The 18505-nt window shown below is 50.3% G+C and overlaps 1 protein-coding gene across 1 annotated transcript in view; it reads right to left on the bottom strand.

Annotated features, from left to right (window-relative positions):
• Positions 1–114: 114 nt before the first annotated feature.
• The window catches only part of lmbr1 (limb development membrane protein 1), a 43462-nt gene continuing 25071 nt past the window's right edge, over positions 115–18505 (bottom strand). The window contains 9 exon segments of the mRNA XM_084451591.1: positions 115–3450; positions 4864–5025; positions 8802–8868; positions 9897–9987; positions 10087–10160; positions 15664–15699; positions 15701–15733; positions 15735–15743; positions 17023–17099. Of these exon segments, the coding sequence (XP_084307717.1) occupies positions 3365–3450; positions 4864–5025; positions 8802–8868; positions 9897–9987; positions 10087–10160; positions 15664–15699; positions 15701–15733; positions 15735–15743; positions 17023–17099 (635 nt within the window). The 3' untranslated portion in view covers positions 115–3364.

The following is an 18505-nucleotide window of genomic DNA, read 5'->3' as shown; positions in this document are numbered from 1 at the left end:
TCAAGACATGTGAACATTATCCTGGATGGGACCCATGGTTTCCTACTCAGTTTGATACAGAGATGCACACAGCATACGGTAGTTTTAATCATTTTATTTGCAAACAAACCAACATCCAAAAAATAAACAAAACACCCATAGAGAACTAAGAAATTGAACATGGTCAAATAAAAAAATACATTCACGTATTTGCTGAAAATGACATGCAAAGACCGAAAAAATAGCTGTTTTTAAGCCTACAGGCCAACCCTCAACCTTCGAACCTTCGCTGAGTGAGAAATACTGTGAAGGCAACTAGAATTGTATTTTTGCATTGGGACAGGCCCCGGCTGTGTCTGCTCTCAGCAGCTATGCACGGAAGAAAGTGATTGTAATGGTCTGAGATTGCTCGTGTGCTCCCGCTTTGAAATAAATTACACGAGCTGCATAAAAATCAAGATTCTATTTTTGGGGACCACAGAGTACAATGCCATACCTGTCTAGAGGGATTTCTGAAGTTGATAGGAGCGCACAAGTGTCAAAGTGTTCGCGGAGGCACAAAGAGCACTGAGACATTCAGGAATGGATGTGTTTTGGTCAGTTATTTTCCTGTCTTGCTTTTTTTTTTCACAGTATCAATTATCAGCATCTTCAAAGCCGTCTTTTGAATGCTAAATTTGATTGTAGACAGGCAGACACAGGGAAGGATTTGGCACTGTGCACACCAGACTGACTGTAGAAATGTCTACAAGTCTGCTTAAAGATGCACTCCCGTCATTTCCCCTAACTGGCATGGTGTAAACGTTTAAAGTTGTGACTGCCACTCCTGAACCCTGAGGTAACTGACCACCTAAACTGGTGTGGTTTCGGTGTGGTTACCAGGTAGTTTAAAGGCAGTAATTACATTCACCAGAACTAACCCATGTACTGTAATACATTTTTGGAGCTCAATGGAGGTAGCAAAGGAGATTCAGGGGTGCAACTTTAATATAATAAAACACAAGACTTCGGATTGAGAGTTGCTGTACTGTAGCACTGCTTAGAAATACTTCAATTTACTATGCTGCAGGGCAATTTATGGCAAATGGTTCTTCAGTTTTTCCTTAAAATCAATCAGTCAGTCGATAAACATTCCCTGTGCAAAACAAGAAAAGTTTCAGATGCATATTAAATACAACTTTTTTTTCATTCGTTTTGTTTTTTTATCGTCACCTTGAAAACATCACATTTAAAGTCACTGTAAAACGGTCTATACTGTACATTATTAGGGCCACCGTCGCCTCCGCTTTCACAAGTGCTGAAGGTTATCTGGTCATGTATGTGTATAAGAGTGTTCCGGAAAGCAGGATTATGGAGTTAGCTTGCTAGATAGCTTAAAAAGGCAATTGGCTCTTGTTTTTTTTTTAAGATAAAATCAAATATGGTTTGTTAGGAGCGTTTCGTCATCAATGATCCTAATTATCAGGCTTGACTACTACAAGTATCTTGAAACTACTTTTAAAATGTTAAGCTAGCTAACTCCTTCACTATGCTTTTTGGAACACCACCCCAGAAATGGAAACACGGTAGGAGAGCCCCACTGGATGAGAGAATAGGTTATTGACTACATTCACTGCAAACGACAATGAATAAGTTATACCTGGCCAGTTATCTGGTTGAAATCCAGAGACAGGGGTTCACAGTGAATATGCCAATCATTACCAACCATGTGCCAACATACACTCACGCAAACACGCACAAATACTACAGTAACAAACACACACATACAGACATACTGTTCATACTCATGCAGGCACACACTTCACACACAGACAGACTACAAAGCCTGTGCGCTTGTCCTCCAGTAAGGCATTAAAGGTGGTCTAACAACATCACAGTGTTGACATATTAACAACCGACAACACTCGCTGGGGCTTAATGAGGCCAGCTATTTACATCCAAATAATAAAAAAAAAAAAAAAAAAACGCAACATATTACAGAATGTGCATGTAAATACAACATTTATAACATGACAGAGTTTCGACAAAAGCTTTGTGCCCTGTGAGTCAGAGAAACTTTGAACATGGCGTAATAGTTATTTGGGAGGTGGGAGACATTTTGTTTTCCACATATGCATAATATCGTCAGTAAATCCAACCATAGGATTGACTTTGAAGAAACATAACAGCATCAGGTGTTTGGAGCCAAACTGGACACCTGTAAAGGACAACTCCAGTTTTCCCATCTCTAGAGTGGTCTGAATCTTCGGCAACTATCAGTAACTGTCTTTGACATCGTCTATGAATTTAAAGCACAGCTGAATAAAGCCAAATAAAAATGCATATACAGCAGTGTCGGTTCCACAACTCTCTCTGTATAAACAGTCCAGAGGAGAGAAGAACCTCTTGGTGAATGTGTAATGCAAATACAGTACTGACTCACAGAGGTCTACAGACACACGAGGTCTACAGACACAAGAGGTCTATAGACACAATTGTGGGTGACCTACTGTACACTGCGTACGAAACGAGTGCTTTTCTGTGTACTGGCTATGATGAGTGAGAATCCTTGAATAATTTCGACAGATAAGCCTTTATCGAAGAATGCCTTTGTCTTTTCACATATCCACCACAGGTTCATCTGAGGCCCAAATAAACCAATATTTCCAGAATGCACCATCTTCCGGTGCCATATTTTGTATACCAGTTCATACCATGTCAATCTGAGACCTACAAGTAACTACATATAATACTGATCACATACCGTGAATGCACCAGATACTAATGAATTTCAAAATATATATTTTTTGTGTTACAATGTTGCTTTTCATATTTCTACACTGCAGTATAGAGGCTCAGTAACTGCGAGATGATGGAGCTTATGGGAATAGATGGACATCGAAACAGGACATACGTGGAAAAATGACCATTAGCCTATCGGCAAGCATCTCTTCAACCAGCAGTCTCTGGTCTAGTGCAATGATGGGGGATCTAAGAACAAAGGTACTGGTAAAAGGGGGGTCAAAGCCCCAACCAGTGGCCTGCGGTGACAGTCACTGTTGAGGTCAAAGTCAAGGTCGCTGTTGTGATGCCAGTCTGTTTCAGTCCTCAGACTCCCGTCCTTATTTCCAGTTCCTGTTTCCTGTCCGCACGTCTTTCCTGTTCCTGTTTCCATTCTGCGCGCCCGCCCCCTAGGAAGCCAGATGGAATGCCATGAAGCTAAACTCGCTCTCGGTTGAGATTTCCCACGTGTCCGTCGTCAGAGTCTGTCATGTGGATCAAGTCTCTTCCACAGACTCCCTAGATCCCCCTCACCTTCTTTCATCTGTGGTGCGCTCGTAAATGTCACAAGTTCCCTTTGGCTACGCTGGGGTGTGTGTGTGTGTGTGTGCGCGTGTCGTCCCTTTCACAGAGTCTTCTGATGCCCATTGGCCGAGAGCTTCCCTGACTCTGGGTCCGTGGGGCTGGTTGACAGTTGTAATTTATCCAAACCTGTGCAGGGACAGATAAGGGAGAGGAATCTCATTACAGACACAGACAGAACCTCAGCCTGAGACGTAGGCCTGAAGTGATCCTCCTCCTCCCCTTCCCTCTGTGATCCTCCTCCCCTTCCCTCTGACTGACATCCTCCAACCAGCCATCCCGCTAAACACACACACATATATATATATACTATATATACATATCTCTCACACACACACACATATACTATATATACATATCTCTCTCTCTCACACACACACACACACATATACTTTATACATGTATACATATCTCTCACACACACACACACATATATACTATATATACATATCTCTCTCTCTCTCACACACACACACATATACTATATATACATATCTCACACACACACACATATACTATATATACATATCTCTCTCTCTCACACACACACACACACACATATACTATATACATGTATACATATCTCTCTCACACACACACACACATATATACTATATATACATATCTCTCTCTCTCACACACACACACACATATATACTATATATACATATCTCTCACAAAACACACACACACATACTATATATACATATCTCTCTCTCTCTCACACACACACACATATACTATATATACATATCTCTCACAAAACACACACACACATACTATATATACATATCTCTCACACAAACACACACACATATATATACTATATATACATATCTCTCACAAAACACACACACACATACTATATATACATATCTCTCACACAAACACACACACACATATATATACTATATATACATCTCTCACAAAACACACACACACATACTATATATACATATCTCTCACACAAACACACACATATATATACTATATATACATATCTCTCACACACACACACACACACACACATATACTATATATACATATCTCACACACACACACATACAAACATAAACTTATCTCACACACAAACACACATCTCTCTGTCTCTCACACACATACACATCCCCGTACTGAATATCAGACATCTTGGGCCTGTCACAACAGGCTATAGAGACTCATCCACCCATCCTCACTATCACATCAGTCAGTCCGTCCAAAGGCACATTGGATTTCTGGCACAATTTCCTCCACTTTGTCACCCTGGCCCTGCGTCTGACATAAATCAACACTATATCTTTCTGCAGCCACAACTGGTGGATATTACTGCCAACGCTGCAGGGTTGGCCTCCTCAGACACGGGGACGAGGATAGAGCTGTCTAGAGGACAGAAGTGTTCTTATGACAAAGGCCACGTTTAGACATACCGTCTTCCTGTTCTCCATTCCGTCACCCAACACCCAAACTATATATGGGATCCACAACATACCGTGACGAACACGGGATCAAAAACCTGAAATGGGATTTTTCGCAGGACGTTACCTAACGCTTTGAGGAGCTCCTCTCGGACTGCGGAGGTGAATTTGCGGACCAGGCAGAGCGTTGTCACGACGGCGAACAGCAGGTTGTACGATACAACGATGTAGAAGTTTCCCAGCCAATTAAATCTCCCGAAATCTCCAAGGAGGTCGAACCTGGTGATGCCTGTGAAGAGGACAAAGATGCAGGATCAGGGAGTGTTAAGTTAAGGACACATTCGCTGCAGGACAATGCCATTGGATATTCAGGAGTTTGAATGGATGGATTGCAATACATTGTCCCACCACAAACCTTTTAATTGTTACATAGTATCAATGCTTTTGGTTTAACTGCCGGTGCAAGATCTCACTCATCGCACCCTAATCTTTGGACTAGAGCAGATAGAAATTCTCCATCATCGACTTTTGATGAATTTCGCCAATTTACCAGGGTGAACTAGGCCCAAATGCCAAGAGTACGAATTGAGACAAATTCCTTTAAATGATCTCGGCTTTCTCAGAGACAGACTCAAGACAAACAGAACACGTTCATTTTTCCAGACTCCCCCTGACAAGACAAGCATTGTGTTTATAAGCAAAAACTCCTCTCTCCACAAAAGCGCAGGGGCTCAAGCAAACCGACTATTTAGGAATGTCTGCTCTGTTGGCAGCCGAGGCACTTTGAAAAAGTGTCTCTCTTCAATGGCCCATCTCTTTCAACAAGCCCGAAAGGCCAAACTGAAAGAAGGGCTTACACGCCAAAAACCATTTGATGTACACGCCATACAGAAACGCGGGACACGGCTGGCCGAGAACAGATGAAAACAATTGCGAAATAACTGCGGTCTTTATGTAAATTTCTTTGGCGATCAATGTAGTTCAGCCTCGGGAGAGCTTTGAAATGTTGGTCTTCAACGGACGGAAGGGTGGATTAGATCCATTCTTTAATGGTATTGATAGCGAACTATACACCATTTGCGTGCAAACCTTGATGGGAGAAACACACTACGCACACACACGGGGGAAAAAAAGAGGTAGGGAAGAACAAAAAAAAAGAGCCACGCCCGACCCGAGCACAACGTAGGCTTCAATGGAGCCCCAGTCACCTGTACACACATCCACCTGAGTCAACCGGCGAGGTACATTTCTCATTCAAACAATAAACAAGCACCATCTTGTAGGTCTCTGAGGCGGCGTGGCGCTTGTGCAACCCTGGAGGGTTTTGACCTCCGCAGATGGGAGATCCTCCTTCTCAGGGAAGTCAGAACACTCGCAGCCTTTCATTCCCCTCCAGTGCTCCCTGGTCCAAGGTGTGCTTCAGCCCGAGCCCGGCTTATGAAAACAACCGCCCCAAACTATCCGGTGAAAATGCTCTCGGTAGCCGTTCCTCACAAAAGCTAGGTCTATCCCTTCACTTGGTGGTGGAAGCGCATGACACCGGGCATACTAAGCCCTGCTTATCTCTGAGGTAATATACTGTACTCGGGTATCCACCTCCTAGAGACCTACCTAGCTGAGTACGCAGGCTACAGACTCTTCGTTCTGACAGGGAGCTACGCTGGCTGCAGGGGAGTGTCGGCGTACGGACGCTTCCTCTCCACCGGGCTGTCCCACCTGACGGAGACAGAGGGGGTTCTCTTGCTGGGTGGCCGTGGAACCGGGCAAGACCAGAGCCCCGAGCGGCGTTCCCCCCGTCTGCGTCCATCTGTCATGGAGGTTCCCGCGCTGCCCGCAGGGCCATCAACACCCCCGTTGTTTTCTAATTGTCGACCACCGGCGCCCTCGTCAACGCTGCCGCCTCCAGAAACTACCGGCGCGTTCCGCGGGGAATGCCGCAGGTTGAACAGTAACGCCGGAGGCCACTGTGAAGGCGTGGCACCTGGGTCTTAGTTCTGGACTTTCAAAACTTTCAAAAAGGTCTCGTACGGGGCTAATTAGATAATAACATCCGGATCAACTTCCAGAATTCGAACGCTGGCATCGAAACATCGGACCTAAATATTCAGATTTCTCTTCGGTAACGTCTTCAAAACGACAGCGGGCCAATTAGATTAGCCGATCCATCTGCTGTCTGGAGAGATGCACTACTGGGCTCTGTAAGCAGTTTGAGAGTTGAGAGCCTTTAACCAAATTGCCTGTAAAGAGAGAGGAGGAGGATAGAGAAGGGGGGAAGTCGCTCGATACCCATAGCCTCTACAGCCCGGATCAACTGGGCTTGGTATTTATAGAAAATCACATTGGAGGTAAAAAAGCTTTTGAAATGGCGCAGAGACAAGACAACCAATTCAACTATTCAAATTGAATTCCGACATGGAATTCTGTTGGATACTGTACGTCTCCCCCCTAAGTATCACCGTCTGTGTGGGTTTTTTGTTGTTGTCGTGGTGCTTGACTAGTGTTCATGGTGAAATATGGTGTCGGCGGCATTCAAGATGGATGGTCCTACAGTAGGTCTTCACCCCTAAGGTCTCCATATGTGTCCTTTGTGGATAGTGCAGATTTAAGTTACAGCAAGCATAAACAGTAGCTAGGTAGGTAGAAGAATGGTTCTGTGTTCTATATCTGTAACTGTCCTTCACTAGCACGCACTGAGTCTATTCACCTGCAACTTCCTTCCTCTTTAGGCCCCAAACCCGTCCCTCTCGAAATACGATTTTTGTTTAAGGGACTTACTCTTCTCTGCAGGCTCACCCCCCCCCCTCCCCTCTTCCAACAAGCAAACAAGCACTCCCATTTCAACGCCATTACAGGTCCCTCCCAGGCCCCCTTTTCAAGAGAGCCTTAAATAAAACATCATTGCTTCCAGTGGGCACTGTACATGGAACTAGCTTAGCTTAGCTTAGCAGCAGTCTGCAGCGGCCTCAACCTCGGGGAGCTGCTCTTTGGGAGCTGCCATGGTTTAGCAGTTAGATCTCATGTCAGATAGCAGGCTCATGTTTATGCTAATGCTATAGGTTACTTTGCATTACAATCCTGCCTCTATTTTTTTTTTTTAAACACACAAAAAACACCCCCACGCTCATACACACACATCACTTTTGGCAACTTTACAGAATATCAGAAGGGTAACGTGCGTGTGTTTACCTTTCCCATAATATTCACACACACGGATGTGTACACACACACACACACACACACACACACTTCCTTGACATCTCTCTTCATGCTTTTCTCATGCACTGGGTGGGGGGGGGGTTGAGGGGGGAGCATTCTCTAAATCTGTCTCATGCATTTATTCCTTTTCATCTATTCAGGAGCACAAAGCAGAACCTGTTGATATTTTGTAAAGCTCCCTATGAGTCACTGTACGCTCACACACACACACACACACACACACAAACACACACACACACACACACACACACACACACGATAATGCTATTTGAACAGCTGTGTCTGCAGTCCGCATGTTTATTAGTGCTATTGTGATGCGGCCGGCCCTGTAGTTTCCTCGCCGGGCTTCGCCAGACTCAATTCGCAAAAACGCGAAGGGTCTGGAAACTCACAGTTGCTTTCCGATTCCCAAGGGGCGTTACCGACGGGCGTAGATTAAAATGCCTCTGGACGCAATTGGATAGACCTACAACCAATCAGCGAAAACGCCTCTGTTCCGTCATCTCACTAAACGCGCCCCATATTAGATAAACTATCGTGAGTGGCACGAACCAATCTGGGTTAGAGCGGATTCCGTTAGAACGGCTGGATATCCAGACTGATCTGCAGAGCGAAATCGAATGTGAGCTGGCGAGATCAGACTGGCGACGCCAGGATAGTAGAACGCAGGCTTTTCCATTGGTCGGACGTAAGGTGGTGTGAAGCGGGGATTGGGGGGTGACGGCGCCGAAATGCCAAGCGAGGGGGGGCTCATTCTTGACGCACTCCGGCGACTTCCGGCGCCTCGGGTGAACGGACGGATCTCTTTTGCGGCGTGTGATTTTTAGACAGGCGGGTAGGAGGACTCACCCAGAGTTCTGGACATGACCGGCAGGGCGGAGCTCAGCACCAGGATGGACACGCAGCAGCCAATGATCTGTACGGGGGGGGGGAGGGGACAAAAAGGTCAAATGAATAGCAAACTCATCGTCGAAGCGGAAAGTTTTTTTTTTCCCTAAAACAAGCAGCCTACTGTAGGTGCTAATGAGGAAAAAAAATGTGTATGGGGTAAAAAAAGAAGAAAAAAAAAGTGAAAATACTTACAGTATATAAAACAGTGTCCCTCATATATACACACACACACACACACACACACACACACACACACACACACACACACACACACACAGCCACTTCAGGGGTAAATGGATTCTCCACATATTGTGCGATTAGCGCTCCTGAAGATGCTCATTACCAGGATCTCTCCCTGGGCCCCTTTCACCTCCCCGTCACGGCCGGTTAATGAGCCTGGTCGGCCCCAGACGGACCCCCCTGGACGGCCCCAGACGGACCCCGGGCTCATTTCCAACTGAATGGCCACCACCGTTGGCCAAACGGAACAACACACATCCTTTTACATACCATCCCCCCCCCCACACACACACACACACCCCCGCCACCCTCTCAGAAAAGAGAGCTTGCGCGGCGCCCGTGTTTACGCAACCTGCAAACAAACGGTGGACGCACTGAGAGAGAGAGAGAGAGAGAAAGAGAGAGAGAGAGAGACTGACTGAACCATTCAGGACCGCTCTGCCTGGAGGGAACCACCACACCAAAGCAGAAAGAGGAGAGAGAGAGAGAGAGAGAGAGAGAAACAGAGACAGAAAGAGAGAGAGACAGAAAGAGAGAGAGAGAGAGAGAGAGGCAGAGTGAGACAGACAGAGACAAAGAGAGAGATGGCCAGAGAGAGACAAAGAGAGAGATGGCCAGAGAGAGACAAAGAGAGACAGACAGAGAGAGAGACAAAGACAGACAGAGAGAGAGACGGAGGCAGCTAGACAGAGAGACAGAGAGAGAGACAGACAGACAGAGAGAGAGAGAGAGACAAAGACAGACAGAGAGAGACAGACAGAGAGAGAGAGAGACAACGACAAACAGACAGACAGACCCCCCAGCCCTCCTCACCGTGGTCATGGTGGTGTCGTCCTTCTGGGGCGTGAGGCTCTGGAACCCCCGCAGGCTGTAGAAGCCCACCACAGACGACACCATCAGATAGCTGGACATGAAGAGTAAAGGACAGAACACCTCCTCCTCTTAGGGGGGGGAGGGGGAGGAGGGGGGGGGGGGAGGAGGAGGAGGAGGAGTGAAAGGATACAACATGAGGATGATCTCCACCACGGCCTGGACCACGCCGAACGTGGACAGAGAGGTGTTTCCAAGCCCTCGGTCCTGGAGACAGAGAGAGAGATAGAGAGAAAGAGAGAGATTGAGAGAGAGGGAGAAAGAGAGACGAGAGAGATAGAGAGACAGGGAGAAAGAGAGAGACAGAGAGAGAGGGAGAAAGATAGAGAGAGATAGAGAGAGAGAGGGAGAAAGAGAGACAGAGAGAGAGGGAGAGAGAGAGGGAGAAAGAGAGGATGGGGGGGGGCATAACAGAGGATCAAATAATCTTCCTCTATCCAGCTGGGTGGAGATGAGAGTCAGGTATCTAAAGTTCTCTCCTCAAGAGGATCTGCCCTTTTATACGAATAAATGACAGGATCTGGAGGAAAAACAGAGTCACAGAAACACTGTAACGCTTGTATGCAGCTTTCCACACGTAGAACCACACACGCACACACACAGACACACAGACGCGCACACACACACGCGCACACAAGACGGACAGAATCAAATTGGCAAAGTAATGAGCGGAGGAAGATGAAAGAGCGTCTTTTAAAATCACTGTCGATCACACAATATGTGAACAGGTGTTCAAACAAAAAAAAAAACGCCGCACGGCTTACGGTAAAAAGACTGCGTGTGTGCCAATAACATAAAAACAACAAAACAAACGCCTCGGCAAACACACCGGGTTTCTTTCGTTTTGTTTTCCTCTGTGGGCTCCTCTTTTGAAGTGTGCGCGAGAGAACGACGTCTCTGGATACGCGCCCTCCCAAACCGGGCATCTGCGCGGTGATAAGTGATAAATATTTGCTTCTTGTCAGACTTGGCAGCGGACCTGCTTATATTAGCTGGAGTTGTCGCTGCGTTCGGAGCAGTCCGGACTCAACTCGGATCCACACTTCATCGCTTTGGGGACGGGGGACGGTAGTAGCGCGTGTGCTGTTAAAACGCGTGCGATTGAACCTTTGCACGCGTTTGTACACACGGCACCGTTACATTGGTGTCGACGAGCTGGTTCGGCGGGCCCCGCGTTGGGCCCTCGACTGGCTGAAAGGCTGTGGGTTAGAAACTCAACCTGGCCAGCGTTTGCTGCGTATCTGCATGTCACACGTGATACACACACACGCACACACACACGTAAATGTCTCTATTTAGAACATACATACACATTCAGATTCACCCACAAAAAGAGGGTGAAATAAGGAAAGAAAAGGAAGGTCTGACAGGTTGTTTCACGTTCTCTTTCTGCAGCTGTCATCTGGAGGAATCACTCTGCAGAGCCTAGCGCTCTCTACCTCTACCGCTCTCTCTTTATCTCTCTACCTCTCTCTCTCTCTACCTCTCTCTCTCTCTCTCTCTACCTCTCTCTCTCTCTACCTCTCTACTGCTCTCTCTACCTCTCTCTCTACCTCTCTCTCTACCTCTCTCTCTACCTCTCTCTCTCTACCTCTCTCTCTACCTCTCTCTCTCTCTACCGCTCTCTCTCTCTACCGCTCTCTCTCTCTACCACTCTCTCTCTCTCTCTCTCTCTCTCTCTACCGCTCTCTCTCTAGCTCTCTCTCTCTACCTCTCTCTCTCTCTCTCTCTACCTCTCTATCTATCTATCTCTCTCTCTCTCTACCTCTCCCTCTCTCTCTCTACCTCTCTCTCTCTAGCTCTCTCCCTCTCTACCTCTCTCTCTTTACCTCTCTCTCTACCTCTCTAGCTCTGTCCCTCTATCTCTCTCGCTACCTTTCTAGCTCTGTCCCTCTATCTCTCTCTCTCTACCTCTCTAGCTCTCTCTACCTCTCTCTACCACCTCTCCCTCTCTCTACCTCTCTAGCTCTCTCTACCTCTCTCCCTCTCTAGCTCCCACTCTCTCTCTCTCTCTCTACCTCTCTAGCTCTCTATCTCTCTCTACCTCTCTCTCTCCCTCTCTAGCTGTCTCCCTCTCTAGCTCTCTCTCTCTCTCTAGCTGTCTCCCTCTCTAGCTCTCTCTCTCTCTAACTCTCACTCTCTCTCTCTCTCTCTCTCTCCGTCTCTAGCTCTCTCTATCTCTCTCTCTGGGAATTAACACACGGCATCTGATGTCATTTATTAATGGAGAGCCCAGGGAGGGAGAGAGAGGGCATGGCGCACATTAACAGTGTGTGTGTGTGTGTGTGTGTGTTAGAGAGAGTGAGAGAGTGTCTGTGCTCATGACATGTGTGTCTTTATGTCTGTATCTGTGTGTGTGTGTGTGTGTGTGTGTGTGTGTGTGTGTGTGTGTGTGTGTGTGTGTGTGTGTGCTTGCGTGCGTGCGTGCTTGCGCGTGGTACGCCTCCTTTCAACTCCTGACTCCTTTTAATTCCGGGGACAGGCGGAGGAGGAGGAGGAGGGTGAAGGAGGGAGGAGGTGGAGGAGGCTGGAGGAGGAGGGTGGAGGAGGGAGGAGGAGGATAGTGGAGGGTGGAGGAGGCAGGAGGGTGGAGGAGGAGGAGGAGAAGAGTGGAGGTGGAGGAGGAGAGTGGAGGAGGGTGAAGGAGGAGGAGGGTGGAGGAGGCAGGAGGGTGGAGGAGGGGGATAGTGGAGGAGGCAGGAGGGTGGAGGAGGAGGAGAGTAGAGGTGGAGGAGGAGAGTGGAGGAGGGTGAAGGAGGAGGGAGGAGGAGGGTGGAGGAGGAGGAGGCAGGAGGGTGGAGGAGGAGGAGGGTGGAGGAGGGTGGGAGGAGGAGGATAGTGGAGGAGGGGTGGAGGAGGCAGGAGGGTGGAGGAGGAGGAGGAGGAGAGTGGAGGAGGAGGAGGTAGAGGAGGGTGGGGAGGAGGAGGATAGTGGAGAAGGGTGGAGGAGGAGGCAGGAGGGTGGAGGAGGAGGAGAGTAGAGGTGGAGGAGGAGAGTGGGAGGAGGGTGAAGGAGGAGGGGAGGAGAGGGTGGAGGAGGAGGAGGAGGAGGCAGGAGGGTGGAGGAGGAGGATAGTGGAGGAGGGTGGAGGAGGCAGGAAGGTGGAGGAGAGTGAAGGAGGAGGAGGAGGAGGAGGCAGGAGGGTGGAGGAGGAGGAGGTGGAGGGGAGGGTGGAGGAGGAGGATAGTGGAGGAGAGGTGACGGAGGAGGAGGGAGGAGAGTGGAGGAGGAGGAGTACGCGCGGCCGGTGTTTGTAGCTCCTGGGATTAGCGTCTCGCAGCAACTGTGCGTGGGCGGGGGCAGGGCATGGCGGGGCGGGGGCCGAGAGCAGAGGGGCGTGCCCGCGCCGGTCCCCCCCTCAGGTGTGTTCGATCCCCTCGCCACACTTTGATGCGGCCCGGGGGGGTTTTTAATGACGGATAAAAGCCGCGCCGGCGTGGATTAGACATGGGGTTTTCTCACGCTTGTTTTGTTTGGTACGCACTCACAGGGAAGCGAACGCGGCGAGCCAAAGGTCCAAGGCGTCACAGCGGCGGAGTTTGCATTGTGAACGAGCGCAAACGCGTGTTAGGGGGCGTGTACGCCTTGGAGCGCACTCAGACACACACACACAGAGACACACACACACTCGGAGACACGCAGAAACACACACACAGAGACACGGAGAAACACACACACACAGAGACACACACACACAGAGAGACACACACACACAGAACCACACACACACACAAACACACACAGACACACACACACACAGCCACAGAGCCTCACACAGACACACAGACACACACACACAGATACAGAGACACACCCACACACACACAGAAACACACACACACTGACACACACACACACACAGACACACCCACACACACAGAAACGCACACACACACGAGGAGGGGGGGGGGGGGGGTGGGTTCAATTGTTATATCCCGATGTCCAGCTGAGCGGATCACTTATAAAATACGAGTGCCAAGTGCTGCGGCTGGAATTCCACGGGGACCGTCGGCAATAACGCTTTTTATTGGTCCCTCTCAGCGCCCACCCGTCAGCCTGTAAAAACAAAAAGCAGCGTCCTCCTGACTGACACTCCCCCCACCCACCCACCCCCCTTCTCCTCTCGGACGAGCCGTCTGGTCCAGGAGGAGCATGGAGGAGCTGTCTGGGAGGAGCATGGAGGAGCATGGAGGAGCTGTCTGGGAGGAGCATGGAGGAGCATGGAGGAGCTGTCTGGGAGGAGCATGGAGGAGCATGGAGGAGCTGTCTGGGAGGAGCATGGAGGAGCATGGAGGAGCTGTCTGGGAGGAGCATGGAGGAGCATGGAGGAGCTGTCTGGGAGGAGCATGGAGGAGTTTTTCGGCGGGGCCCCAGCGCCTGGGGGCTGTTTGCAGAGAGCGGCCGGCGTGCCTGGGTGACCCTCGGGGCGGGGCAGGGCCGCGGGGGCAGGGCCTCAGGGGCGGGGCTGATGGGGTCGCAGGGGTCCCGGCTGCAAGGGGGTACAGACACCCACCAGGCCTCTCCCATTGTGACTGCCCCTCTCTCTCTCTCTCTCCCTCCCTCTCCCCTCCCTCTCTCTCTCCCTCTCTCTCACTCCCTCTCTCTATGGGGGGAGTGTTTGTGTGTATATGTGTGTATGCATGCGTGTATGTGTGTGTGTGCATGTGAGCGCGCGCCTGCGTGCGTGTTTGCGTACGTGTGTCTCCGTGTGCACGCGTGTGCGTGCACGCGTGCGCCTGTGTGAGCATGCATGCGCGCGCGTGTGTGTAGCTAAGCCGCTTAGATGTCTGATATCACTAGCGATGGTCTCCCCAGGGTGACACCCTCCCCCGCGGTCGTCGTCGTAGCGCTGCGAGATCAGAGGCGTGGCACCCCTCCAGCTCGTCAGACGGGTAAACCATTTAGCGGGCCTCGCTGTCAGAGGGAGGGGGGAGGGCCGATTTCGAGCTGCATGACAAGCGTAATTTGGGGATTTTCTGCGATGCGTCAGGCCAAAGAAAATATCTCCCTCGATAAAATAATTGGAATGTCGAGGGGCGGTCGGCCGCAAGACTGGGGAACGGAACGAGGCAGAAATCTGATACGGTTTGTCGCCCCCTCGTCGGAAAACGCGGTGCGAACACCCCCACCCACGCACGCACACTACACACACGCGCGTGTACCCCTCTGTCACAAGAGACGAAACAAGATAGGGGGGGGGGGGGGGGGGATTAGCGCACGCCGCGCAGCAGATCTAGAGAACGGGACGGTGCGCGCGGGTAACCGGCGGACGGGCCCGATTCCGCGGCGACGCTTTTCGCCGCCTTGTCCCTCCCCCCTTGTCCCCCCCCCCCCCCCCCCGGTCCCGGAGGGAGGAGGGGAAAAACGGCGCACTTTCAGACACGTACCGTAGCTCGTGCTAATCTGCAGGCCTCTGCTGCTGAAATGACTTTGAATGAGCTTACCCAACAAAAGAGAGAGGGGGGGGGGTGATTACCATCAGGCCAGGGCTTTCCTGAGCTCCTGAGCATATCTGGAATTTGATTTATGTCCCAACCCCCGGAAACACGGGTAGGAACGGTCTTGTTTGGCGGTCGGGGGCTTTTGCAGTTTACATTTGGGGCGTGTGTGTGTGTGTGTCAGTGTGTGTCAGTGTGTGTGTGTGTGTGTGTACACACGGCGAGCATCTGTTCCCAGCGCGGGGCCGATCCCGTCCGGGGTCTAAGGTACCTTGGATCCCTTCGGCATGGCCGTCTCGTCCACCAGGCAGGTACAGGATGTTCAGCGCCACCAGCAGCACCGGAGATCGTCTGTGGAGGGAGGGGAGAGAGAGAGAGGGAGAGAGAGAGAGAGAGAGAGGGAGGGGGAGAGAGAGAGAGAGAGAGAGGGAGGGGGAGAGAGAGAGAGGGAGAGAGAGAGAGGGAGGGGGAGAGAGAGAGAGAGAGAGAGAGAGAGGGAGAGAGAGAGAGGAGAGAGAGGGAGGGGGAGTGAGAGAGAGAGAGAGAGAGAGGGAGGGGGAGAGAGAGAGAGAGAGAGGGAGAGAGGAGAGGGAGGGGGAGGAGAGAGAGAGAGAGAGAGGGAGAGAGAGAGAGGGAGAGAGAGAGAGGGAGAGAGAGAGGGAGAGAGAGAGAGAGAGGGAGAGAGGCAAATGGTAAATGGACTGCACTTATATAGCGCTTTTATCCAAAGCGCTTTAGACGAAGGCCTCTCATTCACTCACACACTCACACACACATTCACACACCAATGGCGGCAGCTTATCCACGCAAGGTGCCAACCTGCTCACTGGGAGAAATTTGGGGTTCGGCGTCTTTACCCAAGGGCACTTCGACACGTGGACGGGAGGAGGCCTGGGATTCGAACCGCCGACCCTAACGGTCATCGGACGACCTGCTCTACCTCCTGAGCCACAGCCGCCCCCCCCCCCACCCCCCGGTGGCCGCACGGTTCCAGGAAGAATCCCAGGAGGCGTCTCGGCTCGACAAACACATCTATTATCTCACCGTGGGCGCTCGGCCTCCCCAAGACCAACAGAGATGGATTACCAAGCGGGGAGGGAAACCCCGTTAGAAATCCCGGCTGTTGCGTGGGGAGCCGTTTAGCATTTTCTTAAACCAGTCGAACACAAAGACGCCCCCAGAATTTGGCTAGTTGGGGGGGGGGGGGGGGGGGGTCAGGTATGACTTAGTAAACACGGCCGGCTCTTTCTTTCTTCACCAAGGCCCATTCCACTGCCATATTGACCCAAACGTCCCGCGTTCAAAGATGGTGACAAGGGGTGACCGTGCATTTGCAGTGATGGGGCCGAAACTGCGGAATAAGCTCCCTCTTAACATCAAGTCTGCCACCCCTCTAGAGACTTTGAGGGCCAAACTTAAAACCTGCTTGTTTGTTGTTGTTGTGTGTGTGAGTTGTTTACATGTCTTAGATCCCTCCTAGTCTTACATCCCTTCTAGCTGTGTCTGTTTGATTGATTGTCTGACTGTTGTTATTGCGGTTTCCCTTCTTTTGTTTTCCCCGGGCTGGTGTAGAAACTGGATGATTACCAATAAAAATCCCATAACATGGACCAGCCCCTCCGCCACTCACCGTGCCCGTGAGCAGAACCAGCATGACCACTGGGTACAGCAGGTTCTTCTCCCACGCCGATGCCTTCTTCCTCCTCTCTGGAGACGGAGGGGAGACAGGGAGGAGAGAGCGACACATACACAGAGAGATGGAGAGACAGAGAGAGAGAGAGAGAGAGACCGAAAACGACCGGTTAATTGACAGGCAGTCGCCGGGGTTCTGGGGTCCCTCCCGTGCAGCAAACGCAGCCGAGCGACTCGGCACCTCGCATCCGTCCGGCAGCGGATCTCGGAGCGCATCGAGCGCCCGCCCGTTCTCCTACACCGGTTAATTAACATCGTATCAAAGAGCGCTACTGAAAGCAGACGCCTGGGGCTTTATTAGTAGGGGTGTGTACAGCTTGGTTTGTTAAAACATATCGTGAGTGTGTGGAGTGTGTGTACCAACACTATCAGCTCTCCCATCGACCCTCTAGGGGTGTGTGTGAAGGCAATATGGATTTCATAACCCCCTATAAATCTCACTCTTACTCTTTAATTACGCACATGGTTCAAGGGCTGTCTTCGTTAGTGGAACCAGTAATGAGGAGTTAGATGAAAAGACAAGGGGGGGGGAATTAATATGATTTATATTTCTGAACAGAAGGAATATTGGGCTACCAACGTGGGCCGCGAGCGCTTGCATAAATAGATGGGTGTCAAGATTAGCAACCAGCAACTAATCAACCAGCAGCTCATTTGAACACGAGAGCCCGCCTTGTTTGGGTGGTTCAGTAGCATGCTAGCACGGTTAGTAGGTTCAGTAGCATGCTAGCACAGTTAGTAGGTTCAGTAGCATGCTAGCACGGTTAGCAGGTTCAGTAGCATGCTAGCACGGTTAGCAGGTTCAGTAGCATGCTAGCACAGTTAGCAGGTTCAGTAGCATGCTAGCACGGTTAGCAGGTTCAGTAGCATGCTAGCACAGTTAGCAGGTTCAGTAGCATGCTAGCACGGTTAGCAGGCTCTGAAGACGCTGAACCGCTAGCACGGTTAGCAGGCTCTGAAGACGGGTGGGTGGCAGAGTACAGCGTTGCTGCGCATGGCTACGGAAATGCACCAAGTATCAAGGACCTTTAGTCTCAAGTCCTCTCAGCTAGTCTGCCTGTCTCTGTCTGTCCCCCTGTCATGCCTTCCTGCCTTCCATCTCTTTCCCTCGCTCCCTCTCTCTCTTTCCCTCGCTCCCTTTCTCTTTCCCTCGCTCTCTCTCTCTCTCTCGCTCTCTTTCTTTCGCTCTCTCTCTCTCTCTTTCCCTCGCTCTCTCTCTATCTCTCTCTCTCTCTCTTTCCCTCGCTCTCGCTCTCTATCTCTCTCTCCAAGCTCTACCCGCCCGGGTGAAGTTTGCCAAGTGCACTCCATATGCACCGTCCTGCTAAATTAATGACATCACTAAAACGCCTGGCCACAATATAAAGTTTTGCATCTTGTCCAATATCCTAAGTGCCTTTAGAGCTTTAGTGCCCCCCCCT

The sequence above is a fragment of the Borostomias antarcticus genome, assembly GCF_949987555.1.
Source record: "Borostomias antarcticus genome assembly, chromosome: 2".
Lineage (NCBI taxonomy): Eukaryota > Metazoa > Chordata > Actinopteri > Stomiiformes > Stomiidae > Borostomias > Borostomias antarcticus.
Note: the sequence above shows the minus strand (reverse complement) of the source record. Positions and strands in the feature narration are given on the sequence as shown.